The sequence below is a fragment of the Bos mutus genome, chromosome 2, assembly GCF_027580195.1.
Source record: "Bos mutus isolate GX-2022 chromosome 2, NWIPB_WYAK_1.1, whole genome shotgun sequence".
NCBI classification, from domain to species: Eukaryota; Metazoa; Chordata; class Mammalia; order Artiodactyla; family Bovidae; genus Bos; species Bos mutus.
Window position 1 is genome coordinate 116772321 of NC_091618.1, and position 22403 is coordinate 116794723.

At 42.7% G+C, this 22403-nt stretch overlaps 1 protein-coding gene across 1 annotated transcript in view; it reads right to left on the reverse strand.

The window, feature by feature from the left end:
- Nucleotides 1-22403, reverse strand: part of PDE11A (phosphodiesterase 11A) — a 430189-nt gene that overhangs the window by 43375 nt on the left and 364411 nt on the right. The window contains exons 16-18 of the mRNA XM_005900797.2: nt 14129-14206; nt 7622-7685; nt 355-429 (exon numbers count right to left, since the gene is read on the reverse strand). Of these exons, the coding sequence (XP_005900859.1) occupies nt 355-429; nt 7622-7685; nt 14129-14206 (217 nt within the window). The remainder of the gene's footprint in view (nt 1-354; nt 430-7621; nt 7686-14128; nt 14207-22403) is intronic.

Here is a 22403-nt window from a genome sequence, read left to right on the forward strand (position 1 = left end):
CTCAAGGCTGGACAGCTTGCCTTTAGTTCCCCCCGCCTGTATTTCTGTTTCAACATAGCCACTGACTGCATATGAAGCACCAGCCCTGGGCTTTGAGTTATTCAAGTACTGCTCTGCAATCCTCCCTTGCGCCTACTTCTCCCAGTGTGGGAACATGGGAAATGCTTGTTAAGTCATCAGCCCTCTTAACCAGAAACCTGGGAATAACAGTGTTTAGCACTAAGTTTAATTGAAGTTTGAAACTTTCAAGAGTGCTTCCTTAAATTCATTCTCAGCCTTTCAAGGTGCAATCTGAAGTTACTTTGAAATGTCATTCAAAAGGGTAAATACATCATAAGAAAAGGACGATCTTACTGAAGGGGTGAGTTTCAGTTCTGCTCTCTCCCGATCGCCTTGTTCAAAGAACTCGCTGGTTACAAGTTCAGCCACCTGAAACACAAAAACATTTTAATTAATGGGCATATGTAATTCATCATGAGACGTAGAAGTTATTTCTGGCTTATGTCTATGGCAGTTGCCTTCAAGACAGACTATCATTTGAAAAGCGTATGAGGAAGTTCATTAACCTTTTGTGTTTGAAAGTATGACAGAATTTAATCAATGAACCTGATTTCCTTTTAATCAGATCTTGTGCATTGTATTTTTATTTATTGAAATAGAGTTGAAGTACAGTTGCAATCCTTAGACACATGCCAATAGACAATCTCTGAGAGTAGAGCTTACATATTCAGATGAGGCATGGATATGTAACCTTCAAGGGAGGGAATGTTCTTATCCAGAAAAATGAAGCAAATAATAACCTAATAATAATTGACGTTATAACAGATTATCATACTGTATTTGTAATAATAATTCAGCCAACGTTTGGTTGTTTCTGTGCAGATTTTTTCACTCTGTTGCACACATATTTTAGCCTGGCTACACTCTGCCATCATAGAAACTTTTTAACCGCATCCCCCTACCAGTATTTGTGTGCACTCTGGAAGGGTTAACCCCAGGGCCCACCCTTTGCTTCCTACTGTAGCAATCAGTCAAGGGGCAGGACTAATGCCAGATTCATTGTTCATACCAGACTTTTTGGTATTTTTTTTGAAAATAATTATTTATTTATTTTTGGCTGCACTGGGTCATGGTTGCTGCTTGTGGGCTGCTAGGTGTGGTGAGCAGGGGCTCCTCTTCATTGCAGTGTGTGGACTTCTAGCTGCAGTGGCTTCTCTCGCTGTGGAGCACAGGCTCTAGGTGAAAGGTCTTCAGTGGTTGCACAGGCTTAGTTGCTCAGCAGTATGTAGAATCTTCCCGGACCAGGGATCCAACCCATGTCCCCTGCATTGGCAGGGAGATTCTTATCCACTGTGCCACCAGGAAAGTCCTATAGTATGTTATGATATGACTTGAAGAATGTGATTTGGTTTTAGGCTGTCTCCATCCACATAGTAAATAACTGTTTATTTATGGTGGGTTCTAGTTGTTAACAAGCACAATGGAATGGCTGTTCTACTGTAAACCACACAGATATTTCCAAAGTAAGAACATATATTTTTCTACTTTTCATCTATTAGCATGGATGATCAGAAGCTACTGATCATGGTCAGGCTTATAGAGATTCCCCCCCCCACCCAAGTCCTGTGCTTCTATCAATAGGTTTATGGGAAGAAAACTGATATAACAGATAAGGGCTGACTGGATATTTTCAATAACACCGTGGTGAACATCTGGGAAATCTCTGAGATGAACTAGCTGGATTTACAAAATGTTGAAAAAACAGAAAACAAATTCCAGACAACTTGATGGCAAGAAGATCTGATTTCCAGGCTAATTCCAGGCTCTTATAAAGATGAGGTTCTTAGGTCTGGCAAAGGTTAGAGTGGCTTAATTTTGGTCAAGTGCAGAGAATCAAGATCATTTACCCAAATATATCTCTCAAGAGATTTTATCAACCATAAATGGTAGCCATTGATAAAACAAAAAGAATATGTAACATACACACACATCTGAGAGTGGCAAGTATAAAGTCATTTATTAACAAATGAAATGGCCAGCGCAGATTTCAAACATTTAAAAAATTCAATAGCATAAAACTAGGTGGAACTGACTGAATCTTCCTAGGATTCTGGTTCACTTCTCTCCAGTCTCTGCCACTGCCTTTCACATTAGCACTCTAAGCCTCTCCTGTTGCTCTCTAGCCTTCCTTTAGAGAAGAAATGGCCCTCTAAGGACCTGGCCTCGCTAATCAGTTTCCAGAACTCTCCCTCGGACTCCTCTGAGGTGGATCTTTTGCACTAAAGAATGTACGTGTGTATAGCAGGTCACCCCGAGGTGGAGTCCTGAGGAGGTCAGTAGTCCCTAGAAAGCAAAGAAATTAAAACCAAATCCTTGTATTGAGCTTTCTAAAGTGGTCTTGGCTATCTCTCCTGAGCTTCTTTCACAGCTCAACTTGTACCACTGTTTCATTTGTACTTAAAAACCCAAGCAGGCCTATTAAGTGGCTCCTGATTGAATTTTTTATTAAAGAAGGAAATTGAGATGCTAATCAGGCCTTGGGGGATGACTGGGGAAACCCACATGCTTAGAGTCCTGTGTGCAAGGAAGGCAAAGTGAAAGAGACTCCAGTGAAAAAACATTTTCAAAGGGAATTAAAAAAAAATCAGCATCCAGGAAATTGGAAATATATTTCTATTTTTAAAAGAAGTTTCTGTTGTTTATGTCCAACTGTTTCCTAACATCCTACTAGAAGTGAGTAAGTTTTTGAAAATATTTAACTCATTCAATTTGGAGACAAAAGTGAGATCTTTAGAGTTGTGATTTTTTTTTTAGATGTCTGATGGAAACATTTGGAAAAACAGGGTTTTATGTTTTATTTCCCTGACCTCATGAGTTTCTGCATCAGTGAGCAGACGTTCAAATCTTGAAAATAAAATAATATTTATATCAGTGACCAAGAAGACCACCTACAAGTGGCCACTGGGCCTCTTCATTCTACAATCTCAATGCAGTAACTTTTTTCCTTTCAAGTACTTTGTCACTTTCTGACTCCCAGCTGGGCTGCTGCTCCTTTCATCTGTGACATGCATTTCACTGGGGTCCTGATGGCCCTGGCACAGCATCCCTAATCCATCCCCTTTCTAATCTTCTCTATTATCCTCGGTCCTCCTAACTTTTTCCTACTCTCCACCACCTTCCACCCCTATCATAGAGGCCACTCCCCACAGTACCTGGAAAAGTCACCTACCTCTTCTCTGCAGTATATTCCCAAACTTTATTTTAAGGGAGGCCATCCCACATGAGGGAGGGAAAGGTGGGCACAGATGAAGAAATAAGCTACGTGACCAACAGATTCTCCGCCATAACCTGCTTTTTAACTTCAAGCATGTGCGCATGCTTAGTTGCTCAGTCGTTTCTGACTCTTTGCGACCCCATGGACTGTAGCCCACCAGGTTCCTCTGTTCATGGGATTCTCCAGGCAAGAATACAGGAGTAGGTGGCCATTCTGTTCTCCAGGGGCTCTTCCTGACCCGGGGATTGAATCCAGTCTCCAGCATTGTCAGTTCAGTTCAGTTCATTTGTTCGGTTATGTCCGACTCTTTGCGACCCCATGGACTGCATTACGCCAGGCTTCCCTGTCCATCACCAACTCCTGGAGCTTTCTCAAACTCATATCCATCAAGTTGGTGATGCCATCCAACCATCTTATCCTCTGTCGTCCCCTTCTCCTCCTGCCCCCAATCCTCCCAGCATCAGGGTCTTTTCTAATGAATCAGCTCTTCGCATCAGGTGGCCAAAGTATTGGAGTTTCAGCTTCAGCATCAGTCCTTCCAATGAATATTCAGGACTGATTTCCTTTAGGATGGACTGGTTGGATCTCCTTGCAGTCCAAGGGACTCTCAAGAGTCTTCTCCAACACCACAGTTCAAAAGCATCAATTCTTTAGCACTCAGCTTTCTTTATAGTTCAACTCTCACATCCATACATGACTACTGGAAAAACCATAGCTTTGACGAGACAGATGTTTATTGGCATTGTTGGTGGATTCTTAACTGTCTGAACCACTTCAATCATGTCACGCTAAAGTGAAAACCAAGACTCAGTTGGAAGAGAGTCTATTTATTGGAGGAGAGTCTGTAGGAAAACAGCACCACCTGCACCAAGCCGTGATGTGAGCAAGATAGAAACTTTCATTTGTGTTCAGCAACTGAATTTGAGAATATATTTGTTACTGCAGTCAAGCCTAGCTTAGCCTTGACTAACACAAAAATTGGTATGGAAGTGAGGTACTGCTATTCAACAGAAAGGAAGGAAGGAAAAGAAAGAAAGGAAAAAACCCTAAAATATGTGGCTTGAGAGTCAGGTATAAAAAAGTGAGGAAATGGTTGTTAGAAGCTGTAGGGATGATGATCCATCTTACATGGTGGCAAAATAGTTTGTATAGTTCTCATGGAAATAAAGCAAATACTGTATCTAGAACTTACAGCCTTAGGGGAAGAGATTAGAAAAGAATTAAAAATAAAGTTTAGATTAAAAAGAAAGTTAATAGCATGTGATGGCTGCTATTGACTGTTTTGCTCGGTATTATAAGAAGTGAGCTCAGAAAAGGGTTGGCAGGTGTATAATCAGAAATGAAAGGGAACAGAGAAAATCATAAATTCTGGGTCCTATAGGGATAGAATATGAAGCTGCTTTTTAACCCCAAACTGTGAAAGTAAAAGTTGAGATACATTTTGAATGACAAAGATCTCGAGACTGACTTAGCCTCACAACAAGAATGAAATAGAAGGTGTGGCCAGTGACACTCAGTTAAAAACTCTGAATGAATTAGGGGACACACACAACATCCTTTCAATTAGACAAAATGGCCCAGAGAAATAATTTTTGACTACATGGTTTTCTCACTGGTGCCAAATACTGGGCACCAAATACTACGGATTAACTGTCAAGAGAGAAATAAAGATGTACCTGTGCTATATTTCCTTGTTCCTGAATGTAAGGAAGCAAAGAAATAAAGGAGATCTAAGAAGTTTGTATAGTATCTAACTGTGGGAATGATTATTAGCAAATGGAGATGACTGGGATCAAAGACCTGAGAAGGTGACTAAATGTTTAAGAGGCTTTTGGTGCTAAATCCCCCTCACAAGCCTGTGACTATCTAAAACTTAAACCTTGGGCACTTGACCTCCTTTAGAGGGGAAGTAGGCTGAGAGACGGAGAAGGCAATGGCACCTCACTCCAGTACTCTTGCCTGGAAAATCCCATGGACGGAGGAGCCTGGTACGCTGCAGTCCATGGGGTCAATAGAGTCGGACACGACTGAGCAACTTCCCTTTCACTTTTCACTTTCATGCATTGGAGAAGGAAATGGCAACCCACTCCAGTGTTGTTGCCTGGAGAATCCCAGGGACGGGGGAGCCTGGTGGGCTGCCATCCATGGGGTCACACAGAGTCAGACATGACTGAAGCGACTTAGCAGCAGCAGCAGCAGCAGGCTGAGAGAGTTTGACCTTTGAATCTCACCAAGGAGGACTGTGGAAAAGGAATGATTTCCCAGGATGGATCTAAAAACCATAGAAAATATCAAATTGGGGAGCATCCCCCTGAGAATCAGGGCCCTCACAGAGGACGCCCCATGGAGTTGGGAGTGTCATTTGAGTGTTTTGTGGCATGGGTGTGTGCTATGTGCTGCATTTTGGGTGTGTGTGGGCCCCTAGTTTACATCCAGACATGCTGTAGGGGTGCGCACGTATCACCCAGAGATCCTGGACTTTGAGCTTAATCCCTTGACGGATAGGTGTTTGGGTCATCTCCCTTGGAGGGGAGGATGAGTATATTTTGCTCGCAGGAAGGAGAGTGAACCACATTTTTGGTGATTAGAAGGGCAAACTGTGGGAGTTATGTTTCCACCAACTCTTCCTGGCTTTCTACTTTCTGGGGACTGGGAAGGATTGCATTTCCTGTCAGGACGGGGTCTTGTGACAAGTTCTGGCCAATGAATTGCTGGGGGAATGACATTTTAAATTCCAGGGAAAAACCCACCCAGGCCTCTGCTGGAATGATCCAGACAGTGGCTGCTCCTTCAGCCCCAGTCCAGCGTGAGGACAGAGGCGCCAGCCAACCCCCGGGGCACGTGCCTCCAGGTGATTTGTTGGTTTTAGCCACTGAGATCTTGAGCTTAGTGGTAACACAGCCCATTCTGCCAACACACTTGCCTCATTTAAAAAGGCTAACGGGTGCCTTCTAGGTAAGAAAAGCATAAAACACTGTTAAGAAGGAAAGACTTTGGAACTTAATCTGCTAGGACTTGAATTCCTAGCTATGCAACTTACACTTGTATGACCTCAGACTATGTATCCTTTCTAAGCCTCATTTCTCCCATTGGTGAAATAGGAATAATCACTGTATTAGTTTCCTAGGGCTGCCAGAAACTACTGCAGACACGGTGGTTTAAAGCAACAGAAATGACGTCTCTCATAGTTCTGGAGGGCAGGAGTTCAATATCAGTTCACTGGGCAGAAATTAAGGTGTTGGCAGGGCCAGGGTCCCCCAGAGTCTCGAGGAGAGGATATGTCCTTTGCCTCTTCCAGTGTCTGTGGCTGCCAGCACCCTGCTTCCTGGGGCCACATCTCTCCAGTCTCTGCCTTGTCTTTGCCTTGCCTTCTCCTCTTATGAATGTGCCATCCCCGTCCTCTCTCTTCTAAGGACACTTGTGACTGAATTGAGGGCCTTCTTGAATAATCCAGATGATGCTAGTGATGGTCCTTAACGTAATCACATCTGCAAAGACCCTTTTTCCTTCTAAGGTAACACTTACAGGTTCCAGGGATTAGGACCCGATGGCTTTAGGTTGCTGTTATTCAGCCCCTACAGTAACAATACCCACCTCAGAGGATTTAATGATATAACACTTACAAAGCAGACATTTAACAGTTATTCAGTCAATAAATATTAGTTTTTATTGTTATGTGAATGTATCTTATTTTCTCTCAAATGTCAAGTCTTAACAAGTTACTGCTTTAGACCCCACAGCCCACCCAGGAGGTGCCTCATAAAACAGAAAGAGCTATTAAATTAATCAAATCTTAAGCTGGGTAGTTATGAGATTAAAAACTATTCTTGCTCTAGAACTAACACTTTTGATCAGTGAAACCAGTAAATGCATTAAATTTTTGGTACAAATTAAATTAGATACCTCATATTTTGGCCAAAGAGCCCTCTGATTTCTAAATAGGCTTTAAAAAAAAATCAAATTTCCTTTTTACCTCCTTGTTTTTGTTTTTTTGTTTTTTTTTTTTTACCAGATGTGAAAAATTGGACCTTGTACTAAAATATGGTTACTTATTCAAAAACACTACGTTTGAAACTCCTGCCTTAAGAAATGGCCAAAGTGTTATTTGGATTTAGTGTGTTAAAAGAAAAAAATCTTACAGAGTCAGAAATATTAGTTCTCAGTGGAAGCATGATAAAGAAAGGCTGGGCAATAAACTATGTCGCCCCTCAGCCTCCTGCTATTTTTTACACCGCGTTAATACTGATGCAAATTGACTCGGGTTTCAGTGCCTGGCAGACAGGGCTCTGGGAATACTGTCCCCCCCAGTCCCCCCTTGGTTGAGTCCTGCCATTAATCACCACTCGCCTGTCTCGAGATCTCCCACGGTTTGGTCACGGCTCCAAGGTCACAGGCTGTCATTAACATTGATCTGAAAAACAGAACCAAACAAAACAGCCTGAATAATCTTTTGTTGCATTCCTAAACAAACCCATCCCAGATACATAAATAAATAAAATGGGACCGAGGCCAGCTCACATCTTCTTTACCTCCACAAGGGAAGCACTGTTTATAGTCCCATGTTTAAATCTCCATCGTGCAACCACACTGCTTCGGAGGACAAAGCTCACACTCCCTCTCAGCGGCCCTTTTGTTTTGTCTGCGGTAGATCAAGGAAAGCCAAGCCCTGCTTTCTCCCTACCTAAACCAAGCAAGTTCTGAAAATAATTTGTAATGGACAATGCTTTTTATTTTTAACACTCAGCAAGGGAATCAGTATATAATACTACCATAGCTGGTGAACCTATTTACCAAAGTATCACTGATGGATGGGGACGGAAGAAAACCCACAGCAAAAGGCAAATAGCCTGCCCTGTTAGGGGCTCCGGCATTTTTATCGGCTCCACAGAGCTAATATTTACGAGGGAGAGACACACGGTTTCACTCCAGTTTACTACCTGGCTACAGCCCTGTTTTACAAGCGTTACGAAGAAGAAACATATTCAGCCACAGCTTTTATTAATTTGAGCATATAAGAAAATACAGGCAAGATCTGGATCAGATCTTTGAGGGGCAGATTTCTATTGGTTTATCTAGAATCCACACTGAACCCTGGGTATAAAAAACACAGGGAACCCCAGTTTCAAAACTTAAAATGTACGTGAGAATATTAACATAAGCAATCATGCAAACCATGAAAAACAGTGTACAATTCAGCCCTAAACAGACTGCCTTTAAGGAAGAATAAAGAATCGGCAGACAAGGGTCTGCGAAAACCAAGACAAGGGTTAAAAGGAGAAAGAAGCAAACAGACACCATCACCTGGAGCATTCTAGAGAGGGAGGCTATGACAGACATCAGCAGCTCTGATGCTCCTAACTGGGTGTGGTGGGAAGGGGAAAAATCAGGCACACTCTTTGTCCCAAATCTCTCTTTGTATTAAAGCTAGCTGCATGTGATGAGAAGTAGTGAAGGATCTGAGCTGGGGAACCACATCTTGGCTCACTCCTTTTGGAAGAAAGGGGTGGGTTGTTAAAGGTCAGAGGGCTGTCCTGACGTCAGGTGTTAACATTTCATACCCTGCTGGGTTTGAACGCCTTAGAAACACGTCTGCTTCCCAGATGGCAGAGCATGCCTGGACGGTGGTGAGAGGTTTGTGTCACTTCCCCAGGAAACTACTCCAGGGAGCAAGGCAGACCGGCAGATAACAATAGGTCTTTCAAAGCGTACTCAGGCAGCACCAGTTAGGAGCAGCGCTCTCGGAGTCAGGCAGCATCTAACTCCAAACACTCCCAAGCTAAGACCTGTGCAGAGAGACACATCAGCCTATTCTTCATCTTTGGTCTTCTGTGACAAGTGCTTCCGCAGTCCTCACCATGTGCCTGCCTCTCCACTAAACACTGTACCAACTACCTACTAACTAACCACTAAGTAAATGACTCCCCATCACAGAGTGCTATTATTTCTAGTTTCCAGAGAGGTCAGTGGAAGTGTGGAGGGATTAAGTAACTTTCCCAAAGGAAGGAAAGGATTCAGGATTCCGTGCTTATCACAAAGCTGCCGCACCCCTCTTGTTCTACTCCAGTGCTTTTCATTTTAGGACCATTTTAGGACCCTCTGCTGGGACCAGAAAGGGACAAAACTGTAGGTAATGTGTTGGACTTTGTATTCTCTCTCCCAGACAGGAAATAAAATCTCTGTGAGCTTGCCTACTTGTACCATAGTTGATCATTACTTAAGTCTCATCTACTCAATAATTTGAAGCTTACTTCTCAAATTCATGTCAACATTAATCAGTCAATCAACAAATTTTTTGAGTGTCAGCAAGGTGCTCTGATGATGAGAATTCTAATAGCTACCAGTTATTGAATGGGGCTTCCCCAGTGGTTCAGTGGTAAAGACTCCATCTGCAGTGCAGGAGCTGCAGGAGACCCAGGTTTAATCTCTGGGTCAGGAAGACCCCCTGGAGGAGGGCATGGCAACCACTCCAGTATTCTTGCCTGGAGGATCCCATGGACAAAGGAGCCTGGTGGGCTTCAGTCCATAAGGTTGCAAAGAGTTGGACACAACTGAGCGACTTAGCACACATGCATTGAACAGGCATTAAAGAGTGATTTATATCATCTCTATATGAGGTAGAGATACCATTATTATCTCCATTTTACAAAGCAGAGAATGTTTTGCCTTCCTGGATGGGGAGGAGTGGGGGGAGGTGGTTAGGTACCTTGCCTGAGGTTACATCACTCAGATCACATCACTCAGTTACATCACTAGGGGGTATCAAAACTAGGGCTGGGATCCGAAAAGTCTGACAGAACATCTCTACTTTCAGTGAATACAGTGGAGCCAGGAAGTCTGTATGGAGAAAGGAGACAGAATAAAGGCTGGGGAGGAGGATGGCAGATGTCGAAAACCTTTATCCAATTGGTGTAGGGAGTCAATTAAGGTTGGGGGCTCAGTTAAGGAGGCACTTGGCCAAAGCTTCAAGGAGAGGACTTTAATACCTCTTATTAATTAAGAGGTATTAATAGATGTGGGAATAGTTTAAAGGAGAGAGTGGAAGCAGGGTGACTGGTAGGAAAGTGTAATTAAAAAGGGCATAAAACCAAGAAAGGTGGGGATGGAAAGGCAAGGATAAGCGTGAGCACTTACAAGGGAAGAATTGAAGGAGGTGAATGGGCAGTTTTATCTTATTTTTTAGTCAGTCTCTGTACTTAAAAGGCCATCTCTGGAATAAGAGAGGAGGGAGGGAGCTTGCAGCAACTGTTGGTGTCTTGATGTCTGCATAAGTCTGGTCTGATTTACAGTTAGTGGTGCAATCTGCTTAGTGCAACTGCAGGAATGAAGGTCAGGAATGTCTGCCATGGGGTCAGAAGAGGCCATGTGACCCTAGAGCGTCTGAGACTCCCAGTGGCTCACTGCTACCATGATTCTCCTCTAGTTGCCAAAATTACTTCAATAATTATCTTGAGATAATCATAACTTTCTTGATTTGTTCTCTAGTTTTAAAAGCATTTGCAACTAAAAAGAAATATTTGGGGGGATAAACTGGGAGACTGGGATTGACATATACACAGTACTATATATAAAATAGATAACTAATACGGACCTACTGTATAGCATAGGTAATCGACTCAATACTCTGTCATGATATATATGAGAAACGAATCTAAAAAAGAGTGCATATATGTATATGTGTGTGTGTATATGTATATATATATATATATAACTGATTCACTTTGCTGTTATACCTGAAACTAACACAACATTGTAAATCGCAGCAACATTGTAAATACAGTAAATTAAAAAATTACTATATAGTAATTTTTTTAAAAGAGGAATACGTTTTAATTTAAAAGATTTTAGTAAAAGATCACATGTATGAACTGCATTTTATGCTTACCAAACAAAAAGATGACACCTTGCAGTTGACAGTCTCTCATTGCTTTAAATTTTATGCACAAATACAGATCCCAAAAGGCCAACATAAGATGACAGTATGGAGGTAACTCGAGTTCTGTTTAGCTTTACCACCACCGCGCTACCATTGTTTATTCTGAATATACTGCTTAAAAGCAGAAAGGTGACATCCCCAAAGGTTGGAGCATTGCATGTGGAGTGAGGCCAAAAGGTTCTGCACCGTAAGGAACTTACTCTTGAAAGTGCATCCCGAGCCCACCTGTGTTAGGGCTGACGGGAACACTGGGTGTTTTGGGAATTAAATTACATGTGTACAATCCATACACAATGAAAGGATGAGTAATACTGTGTTAATTTGAAGCTTTCAGAGCAATTATTTTGATCCTCAACAGTAACCTCAGCAGTTGTTTAGAATTTATACCAACAAAAGAATTTTCTCTGGGATGCACGTCTCATCGTTGACATTGTTTAGATTGCAGGCACATGGTGATGATAAAAAGCAGGCTAACTTTTAGTTGGTTTTATTACTATTTTAAAATTCTCTGGGATGGTGTTTCCCAGACCACCCCCTCCTTCACATGCACATGGTCAGAGTCCAGCTGTGAAATGGGGTGGGGGGTGCAGAGCTGCAGGGAAAGGAGAGTTCCTGCAGACTTCATCTCTGCTTTATGTACTCTGCCTCCAAATAAGAGTTTTCTTACCTATAGGGTTCCCTGCAGAAAAGTTTGAAAACCTCTGTGGGAAAACACTCATGTGGAAACACACAATAAGCGCTGGCATTTTAGGAGCTGTGCTCCGGAGAGAGGCCAGACCCCAGCGGTTCTGGTAGGACAATTTGTGAGGATGCTGAGGAACAAGAGAAGAATTCCTTGAGGGGAGATTACATTTAGGGGGTAGTAAGGAGGAGGAGGGCTTCCCTGTGGTTCAAACAGTAAAGAATCTGCCTGCAATGCAGGAGATCAGGAAGATCCCCTGGAGAAGGAAATGGCAACCCACTCCAGTACTCTTGCCTGGGAAATCCCATGGACAGAGAAGCCTGGAGGGCTACAGTCCACAGGGTCACAAAGAGTCAGACATACTGAGTGACTAACACACACACACAGGGAGAAGGAAGGGTTAGAGAAAGACAAATAGGAGGAAAAAAGAGTCAGAAGATAGCAGAATATTCAGAAGAGCATGGGCTTTGCAGAAGCCAAGGCAGGAAAGAGTTTTAAGAAAGGCAAGGCCAACACAATTCAGACTGTGAAGAGATCTAGGAAGCTGGAGAGAACAAAGCTCGTAGGATATGATCCCTGGGAGGTGCCTGGTGACTTTCAAAAAGTGCAGAAATCACATTTCAGCAACTAAATTCCTCAGTTGAGGAATTTACTGTAGATACTAGATACACTTTGGAATGCTATGCAGCAATCAAAGATGATGCTGGTATGGACATGGAAAGAATTCCAAGGCATACAGTTGAGGGAACAAGCTAGCTCAGATTGATATGTAAATATATAAAGTATGTTAAACAAACAGATGGACACTAAATAGCATGTTTCCCATGGGTACACGTGTATGGAAATGCTCTGACAATAGTCTGAAAATGAACAAGGAATTAAAAACAGAGCAAAGCTGTGCACAGCATGGGAACTGGGAGTAATACCCCAGGAACTGGGGCTTTATCCATCATGTTCTGATCTGTTACAGAAAAATGTATTCCTATCATTACTTGTGGACTTGAGTGATCTAAAAAGAAAGAAACTGCCTTGTACGAAGTTAGAGGAGTGTGGCTGAGCTGTGGGATTGAAGGAGAGGAGAAACCTATGATTGGACCTTAAGAAGAAGGCAGACTTTAGGGATGACTTTTTTTTAACTGAGGGAGATGGAAGCATGTTTTTTAGCCTAGAAAGGTTATGCTGGGGAAAAAACTAAAAGCCAGATTTTGAAAATGCCAAAAGGAGTAAAATTGTCACAGCAAGGTCAGAGGTCAGGGGTGGGGAGTCGGGGAGGAGGGCCGGAATAGGAACCTAGAACAGGAAGCTGAGATGGAGGTGTTGACAAGAGGAGGCCCCCGATACCACCTCTGGAAGGACAACAGGAATGTCACCTGAAATGATAACAGAGCGAAGTATGAATGCAGAGGAGGGCAGGTAGAGGGCCCTTTGGTGAGACAGTGAGCAGAGGGTCAGCTGTGGAGGCAAGGGGCAGGCAGGCTCTGTGTTCTGAGACTAGGATAGAGGCTGGGGGCTGGGCTAGGATACCTGGGGTGTTTTCAGTGGTTGCCCAGCTGTGGGGCAGATGCACTGAACCCAGAATCCTGGCCTCACAAGCTTTCCCAGGAATACTAAACAGCTGTGGAACAGGACTAAGGCACTGTCTGTGGATGGGTGAGGTGAGGACGGTGGAAGGACAGGGCAGAGGGAAAAAGGAACAGTGCCTACCCAGCTGGAGTGGCTGCAGTGGGGAAAAGTGGTTAAAACGCGCCGAGGAAAAACGAGAGTTTGCTGCTGTCTTTCCTAAACTACTGAGAAGAAGTCCCATGAAAAGTCTAGAACAGATTCCTTATTCCAAACACAAAAATCTTTTGATTGGTTTTCCATCTAAAATGCCTGCTGTCTCTAAAAACAAAACAACCCAAACTTAACTCTCCATTTTCCTTTGTTTTGTGAAACTGTTTTCCAAGGTCCCAAAATCCCATCTCCAATGCACTTTGCATGCCTGCTGAAACATGACCAGTTCAAACATCTTCTAATTTTGAAGGCAAATGTATGGAGAGGAGGCAATAGAAAATAAATCAGAAGATGAAAAGACATATTCTCTATCTTTTCTCTAATTATTCAACTAGTTTCTGAATGTTTTGAATGTAAGCTAAGATTTGGTCCTTTAAACATCACTTGTGCACTCTTAGCATTGTCAAAAAGGCATCGGTAAATCTTCAAATACTGAATAAACACACAAACAAGAGCTTTTTCTTACCGAAATATATCACGATGGTTTTTGATGTTCCAATCATATTCTCCTTTACTGACAAGTTCGAAGAATTCCGTTCTCCTTCTGCATGAAATCAAATGAAAATTCTCAGTCTATGTGGTGATATAAACACATTTATGGGAAAATATGACCACCTCAACCAAGTAATTTAATATTTGAAATCATGAGGCTAAAATGCTATCAAAATAAACCACTTTTTAAAAAATGTTGAGGCTTTGACAAAAAGCCACAATCATTTCCAAATGTATTTACAACAGAAGAGATTATCAAGCCATAAAACAGAAATCAGTGTGGTCCCGCATTTGGGATTACCTGCTGTGAAGCCCTGTGACTCTTACTGAAAAAGTCAGAGAAGGGAGGCAAGGACACATAAAAGGTGGGAACAGTTCCAGAATGTTCTTTTATCATTCAACATAGAACTGAGCTGTATGATCATCCAAGATAATATAAACTCCCTGGTAGTAAATTCAGGACAAATACTTTTGTAGAGGTTAAAAAGTAACCATTTCATCATTTCAGGGCCTTAACACATCAGCTATGGAGTCAGAAATAACTGTGTTTAAACCATAGCTCAGTCACTTCCTTTCTGTGCAACTTTGGAAAGTCACTTAAACCCTCTGAACCTCAATTTCCTAATCTCTAACTTGAAGGTCCTATTTGGTGACTCAGAGTTATTGTGAGGATTAAGTGAGATGACATGCAATGTGTGTTTATTAGTATCAGCACATTTTAAGTGTGGCTACACAAGCATGTGGAAATGCATGTAGAGATGTGTGGATATGGAAAAGAAAAGAAGGGAACCTTCTCAATTTGTGAAAATAGGATGCCATTCCTATTTTCAAAACTTTTGTTTAATCTAGTTTTATGATTTTTCATTTTTATAATGAGAAAGGAAAAAAAGACGTCACCATTTTGGCTCTTTAAGAATCATTTCCCAAGGTCTCACATTTTTGGCACTTCCTAATGAGAGGCTCTTTAAAGGATCCTGACACACTGCTTCCCAGTGTGCACCCCACAAAATGCTAGGCTTAGGAGGTGCTGCATGTAAAGGGGGTGCTCTGGCCAAGTGGGTTTGAGAAATGCTTCCTGTGATCCTTGAAGATTCACCACCCACATTAGCCTTTTGAAGGCTCTACAAAACACTGAGATAGAAAAGCCTGGAGAAGGCAATGGCACCCCACTCCAGTACTCTTGCTTGGAAAATCCCATGGACGGAGGAGCCTGGTAGGCTGCAGTCCATGAGGTTGCTAAGAGTCGGACACAACTGAGTGACTTCACTTTCACTTTTCACTTTCATGCACTGGAGAAGGAAATGGCAACCCACTCCAGTGTTCTGGCCTGGAGAATCCCAGAGATGGGGGAGCCTAGTGGGCTGCCATCTATGGGGTCACACAGAGTCGGACATGACTGAAGTGACTTACTAGTAGTAGTAGTAATAGAAAAGCCTACTCGACTTGACCATAGACTCCCATAGCACTGATGTTTTAAAGAATACACTTTGGAAAATACTACCATGGCATTTATGGCGGAAGTCAGAGTAGGATCTTGGACACTTAGTGCTGACTCATTGTAGTTTGGGGGACAAAGGACAAGATGCTGAGTGCTACTGGCTCCCCTGTTTCTTGTCTGGAGTCCCCATCACCACCTGGGTCCTTACTGTTCCAAGCAGACTTCTGTCATTTATTAAGCACATGACTGACTTTGGGTAGGTTAGGGTTGGTGGGAGGATTTATGTAAAACACTTAGCAGAGTGCCTGACACACAGTAGCTCTTTAGTAAGGATTAGCTACTGTTATTAAGCTCAGAAGCATTGGGTGTACTGGCCCCAGCTGGTGAGTGGCAGAGCTCGGATACAACACAAGCTTTTGGAATAACAGTTGCCCCAAGCAGCAAAGGGCTTTCCCTGGTGGCTCAGATAGTAAAGAATCTGCCTGCAATGCAGGGGACCTGGGTTTGATCCCTCGGTTGGGAAGATCCCCTGGAGAAAGAAATGGCAACCTAGTCTAATATTCTTGCCTAGAGAATTCCATGGACAGATGAGCCTGGCAGGCTAGCCCATGGGGTTGCAGAGAGTCAGACATGACTGAATGACTAACACTTTCACTTCACTTCATACACTAATGTATAGTAAAATTGCTGGGTCATAGAATGATTCCTATGTTTAATTTGAGTTTTCTTTATAAATACAGATTGTTAGGGGCATATGTAACCTTTGAAAAAGGCTGCTGTAATTCTCTGATTTATAGGTCAGAAAACTCAAGGTGAAGGAAGGTGAAGTCATTTCCCCAGGATCCCAGGGCAGTTATGAATAAATCTAGGTAGATTCCAGGCCCCCAGCTTCCCAGCTGTGGCCTGTGTGATAATCTTTATAAACTGTGTGTAGCATGAGCCTTGGAGGCAGAATAGCCTTGCCTGCTATGAGCGTCTGGACAGAGATATGACAGCATCACAGGCTGCTGTACTGAGCCATGGTGAGCACCAGACAGAGGTTTCCATCAACAAGGAGGTGCTCCCAAGAGCTGCACATGGCCCAGACCAGAGTCGTGATCCTCAGCCTTGGTGGTATTTCTGACCTCCTCCTTAGTGATAATCATTACAAAGCAACAATGTGAAATTCACTGTACTTTTGAGAAAGGAACTGGCCCACACAACTGCTCCTTTTAGCATCTATATGTGTAGATAGCGTATACGGAGTCAAAATCAACATGGATGAAACTGTTAGGAGCACTTTTAAAACCATGGGACTGCTAAAATGAACATTTGAAAATCCACAAAGTTATAACACTCCCTGGATCCAGACGCCTCTGTCATGAGGAACTATATCATTAACTTTTCAAGAAGATCATTGGCAACCTTGGTTTTCAAGGACAATGGCAAATACCTCGGCTAGTGAAAAGCAACTTACTGGAAAATCTCATTTATAATCAGATATGTTTTTATTAGGCTTTTATCCTGCTCTCCTGACATATGTTCCACTCAGAAAAATAGCAGTCTTTAAACAAGCATCATTTGAACAGAACTGGTAAAATTACCCTCAGAAATAATTCTAAAGATTGGTTACCAGTCACCCATCACTACGTTGAAAGTCTTTCTTGTTTCTCATTTATCTGCAAGGCACCTTTTTTTTGTAAAGTGAGAAATCACCAACCCTGTGTATATTTTAATTGGGAATATTTTTTGTAATGTTATATAACTCTCTATATAAGTATGTACACATATTCTTTATCTGTTTATCTAACTGTTCTGAATCTACTAAAAGTCTTTGAATGTTAGGAAGATTTTTACTGTCAAGGTGGCAATTTCAACTCCAGAATTATCAGACGGGGTGGCAGGGGACAGGGTGAGATGGGTACAGGGGAGTAAGATTCTCTTCTCTCCGTGTTCTTACAGCTCATTCAACAGGCAAACCGTACATCTGCAATTGATTCCTAAAGGCAGATTCTGGAGAGATTTCTGGACTTTGGGCATAAAAGCACCACAGAGGAATAGTAAATTAGTAGGCAGATGTTAATTCCAGTAATTATGACTAAAGGGAAAAAAAGTTCTATGTTTCACTTTGAAAGTGAATTGTGTCCCTGTGTTAGACTAGCACCGATAACACAAGGACCAGCTAAGCATTAATACCTGAATAAAATTATCTGTTAAAGGCTGTGCTGTTGTTGACAGCACAAATAAAACTGGCAAATGCAAGAAATAGAAAGAGCAGAACAACTCTCAGTATTGATAATGGCAGAAAATTAAGACAATACAGGACCCTACACGTGAGTTCGGTTGATCTATAATCTCCAGGCCGAGAAGAGATTCAAGGGGTTGCTGGATGGGGCGTGCCCTCGTTGCCCCTGCATTTACGTGGCCCCTAGTACTCTTCGTGGGCTTCCCAGGCAGTGCAGTGGTAAAGAAACTGCCTTCCAGTACAGGAAACACAAGAGATATGGGTTTGATCCCTGGGTTGGGAAGAGCCCCTGGAGTAGGAAATGGCAGCCCACTCCAGTATTCTTGCTTGAGAAACCCCATGGACAGAGGAGCCCGGTGGACTATAGTCCACAGGGTCACAAAGACTTGGGCATGGCCGAGCAACTGAGCATGCATGCATGTAGCTCTCCCCAAGGTGGGGTATTACTGTTTTTCTCACTCTCACACTGGGCTCTGAGTCCTTGAAGGTAAGAATGATATCTTCTCTCTGTGTGCATCCCCAGCAACTAGCACCGTGTCTGGCACAAAGAAGGCGTCAGTAAGTGCTACTGGATAAATCTCTCATGTTTTATTCAGTTGCAATATCATATGGATGGAGATATGAGGGTGAATCCTGGAGAAGAGAATGGCTACCCACTCCAGTACTCTGGCCTGGAGAATTCCATGGACTGTATAGTCCATGAGGTTGCAAAGAGTCAGACAAGACTGAGCAATTTTCACTCACTCATGAGGATGAATAGATATAAAATGCGTTGATGTTCATCAGAAAGTACCAAAATATTTCTTCCATTAACTTGTCACTGTGTCTGTAGTTCTACCATTAGAGTAATTTCTGTGGGTTAATTAATCAGCTCTGTTAAAATATAAGAATGTTTGGGAAGGAACAATGGGTCAAGCTCTGTACTCATTACACCTCACTATGCGTTCGTTTATCCTCTTCCTTTCCAAGAAGGGACTAGTTGAGTGCAGGCAACTGTGGAGGTTGAAAACATTGAACATAGTGGCCCTTTAACATTCATTGAATGATGAATGAATGAATACTCCCATCTGCATAGCAGTAGAAATATTTGTTGGGTTCTTATTGTGTTTTATAAAATAAATTGTTCTAGATATTAGTCTAATTTTTTAGAAAGATGGTCAAACTATAACTCCCAACAATCTAAGCTAATTTTGGTACATTCTGTTGTCATCATCAGATGCTTTGAGAAATGCTCCTTTTTGCATCCTTTTGGAAAGACAGAGACAAAGAAACCATTAGACTGGGCGTTTTCTATAATTGTTGATGAATGTTTGCAGAGCACAAAGGGAAGTGAAAAATTTTCAACTTGAAGATTAGTCTGATTAATTTAGAAAGCCAACCGGAAAAGCATTAAGCACCCAAATGGGTATACAAAATCTGAATTCTTGGATAATTCTCTATTTAAATAGTGATCTGAGGCAATGTGGCGTGGAGATATGAGCACAGAAACCTTGATGACTTTGGGCAAGTCATGTACCCTCTCTAAGCCCAGGTATCCTTATCTAGAAGATGGGGATAACAATATCTACCTTGCAGGTTTATATGACAATTCAATATCAGAGAGTTAAAATTTTGAAAATTTATTATGTCAGGCAGTGGGTCAGGTGTGGGGGCTCCAAGAGTGAGCTACAGAGGAAGATGCCTGCATTCACAGAGCTCCCATTCTAAAGGTGATGCAAGAAGATGCTGCAATCCTAGAGCAGTGCAGGGCAGCAGCAGCAGGCACCTGAGATGAGGGACACAGTATTCTGAGGTCACAGCCTCCTGAGATGAATGCTGCACTGCTCCTGCTACCTAGAGGAACACCTTCCATGACGGTACTCAAGCTAAAGAGGGACCAATCTCTATTATGTCCCAGTTTAGCTCAGCGATAGGCAAGGAGCCTCTGCTTGCAGTCTCAGCCCCATGGGTGAGTCTCCTGAGCAACTCTTACCTGGGGTCTCAGCCCATCCCGACCTGCTGGTGGCATCTACAGCCAGCTGAATCGCACCTGCATGATATCTACTGTGTTTGGAACTGGAGCCACTGCTGCCTTTGGTTCCAAAGTGTTCTCAGGAGTGGCCTCAGTTTCCCCTCTGGTTCTCTTAAACTAACAGTTACAGAACTGCAGAGAGAATGGCAGAGTAGCTAAATACATTTTGGAGTCCACATATTTGGTTCCAATCTCAGCTTTACCACTCAACATGGTGAGCAAAACACTGACTTTCTCCCAACCTCAGTTTCCTCATGTGTATGATGGGGTCAGTAATAGTACCTGCTCTGCAGAATCCCTTTAAGTGCTAAACAGAATAATGTGTATATCAAACTCCCACGTGAGCACTCAGGGAATTTTAGGTATTGTTTCCACTAATTGTGGAAGATGCAAGGTCATCTTTGTTAACTTACAGGCAGAGAGTCAGTCCAGGACCACTGTGACATCTTGAAGTTTTAACGCTTGTAATTTTGGATCTCTCTCTGTCTGCCCCGACAGGGACTATCTCTTATGGTCCAAAATTTCATTAACCTTTCTGGTTGAATGATTGTTTTCTTTATAAGGTACTTAAAATTGTCAATGTTTTCAAATTTAAATTATTTAGATTACTTAAATTTTCATCATCTTTCATACAGATAATCTCCTTTGGCCACCACCAGGACTCTAGGAGATCGGTATGGGTGAAGTACCTGTTCCTCTGTTGCTGACAAGGAAACTAAGGGAAAGAGATTAAGTGAGTGACTCTCTCAAAGCTACATGGCTGGTTACCAACAGGGGATATCTAATTCCTGCTTGAGATGCTGAAATTACTATTTAATTATGAAAGCTGTATTCACTGCAGGGACTCAGAAATAGGCACAGAAATCAATTTCAGAAAACCACTCAGCAGTAACTGGAAAATGTTTTCAGTGAGTTCGAAAATCAGACTGAAGAATTAACCCCCAGACTTAAGGTTATGAAGCCTAGAAATTCACACTGAGTTTTTTTTTTTTCGTTTGTTTGTTTGTTTTAAACTTGTGAATTCTGCTTTCACCCATCATTTGTAGTATAGAGTCTTGAGCATATCCAAAGCCATTAGAAATTGACTTTACGAGGTTTTGTGGTTGGTTTTAAAAGAATTCCATATTTCCAGGAATTTTACATTGTTCCCTATTGGCACGTGGCAGGATATCCTGCCACTAGGAATGAGTCATAACCCTCAGCCCCTGCCCTCAAAGGCCTGGATCTTGTGCCTGTCCACCTAGACCCCTTCTACAGTGACTTGCCCCTTCTTAGGGGAGGAAAGCAGTGAACTTCCTTTCTGGTTGGCCTCAACTGTTTCAAGGCTTTTGAGTTAAGTAGCCAGGACAGACCATGGGGTCACACAGAGTCGGACACGACTGAGCAACTTCACTTTCACTTTTCACTTTCATGCATTGGAGAAGGAAATGGCAATCCACTCCAGTGTTCTTGCCTGGAGAATCCCAGGGATGGGGGAGCCTGGTGGGCTGCTGTCTATGGGGTCGCACAGAGTCGGACACGACTGAAGCAACTTAGCAGCAGCAGCAGCTAGGACAGAAGAACCAAGCATAATCCAAACTTCTAGAAAGTGTACAAGGCCATCCCACGGCCCACGTTTCTTCCGCCATTTCTGCTCCAGCCAGCACCGTGGCTCCTGTCTCCGCTGCCCTGCACCTCCCTTTCTGCCCTGGTGCTGCTTTGACTCCACGTGTGGGATGGGGAATGGCTGTAGGAATCCCCAGCCCTTGGGGATGCGCATCCTGGAAATGCATGGAAGTTTTAACATCCATGGGACAGCCTTGTTTATGGAGGCTGGAGGCTGATGGCAATTCTGAGGTGCAGCTTATATAAGTCTTCTCAGATAGTCCCTGCGGGATCAAGCTTGACTGACCAGAGGGGTGGCCAACAAGTGGACGTGTCTTTAGAAGAGCTTCCCTCCTTCCCCATTTCACTGTCTTGGTCCTCGACTCCCATTTCTGATGTTACCTCCAAAAGTAGACTATGTGCATGCAAGCTCTTGTCTCTGGCTCTGCTTTGGGAGAGAGGAGGGAACTCATGCTGGTTTTCATATTAAACTGGTTCACATACACCTGGGAAGGTCAATATTTCCATGTATAATGCATCCCCAATTTAAATGACAAGTACTTGATTCTTCCTTTAGAGAAAGAATACAGTTTGTGGAAAAGCCCCAAAACCAGAGGTAGAGGTTCCAACTTATCCACAAGTTACTTATGTGAGCCAAGCTACACTATTTAACCTACAAACTTAGTACCTGATCTGCGAAATAGAGGAGATAAGTTGGATGACATCATTGCTAACAGTCCTTTCAATTCCACAACTGTATCTCTGTGAAATAAAAGTAACTGGGAGACAGTTTGTAGTAACTGCTTTCCCCTTCATTAACCCGAGGAGTTGTCTTGCCTAAAAATATGGCAATACTTTAATGCAACTTTAGACAGGCAAGTGAATCAGCCTCCTGAAGGTCTAGATTAGAGAAGGAGCAGCTATTCAGAGCCTCAAAACACAATAACACTCACAGAAAGAGAACAAGCCAGCTTCTTTGGAGTCAGCAAACA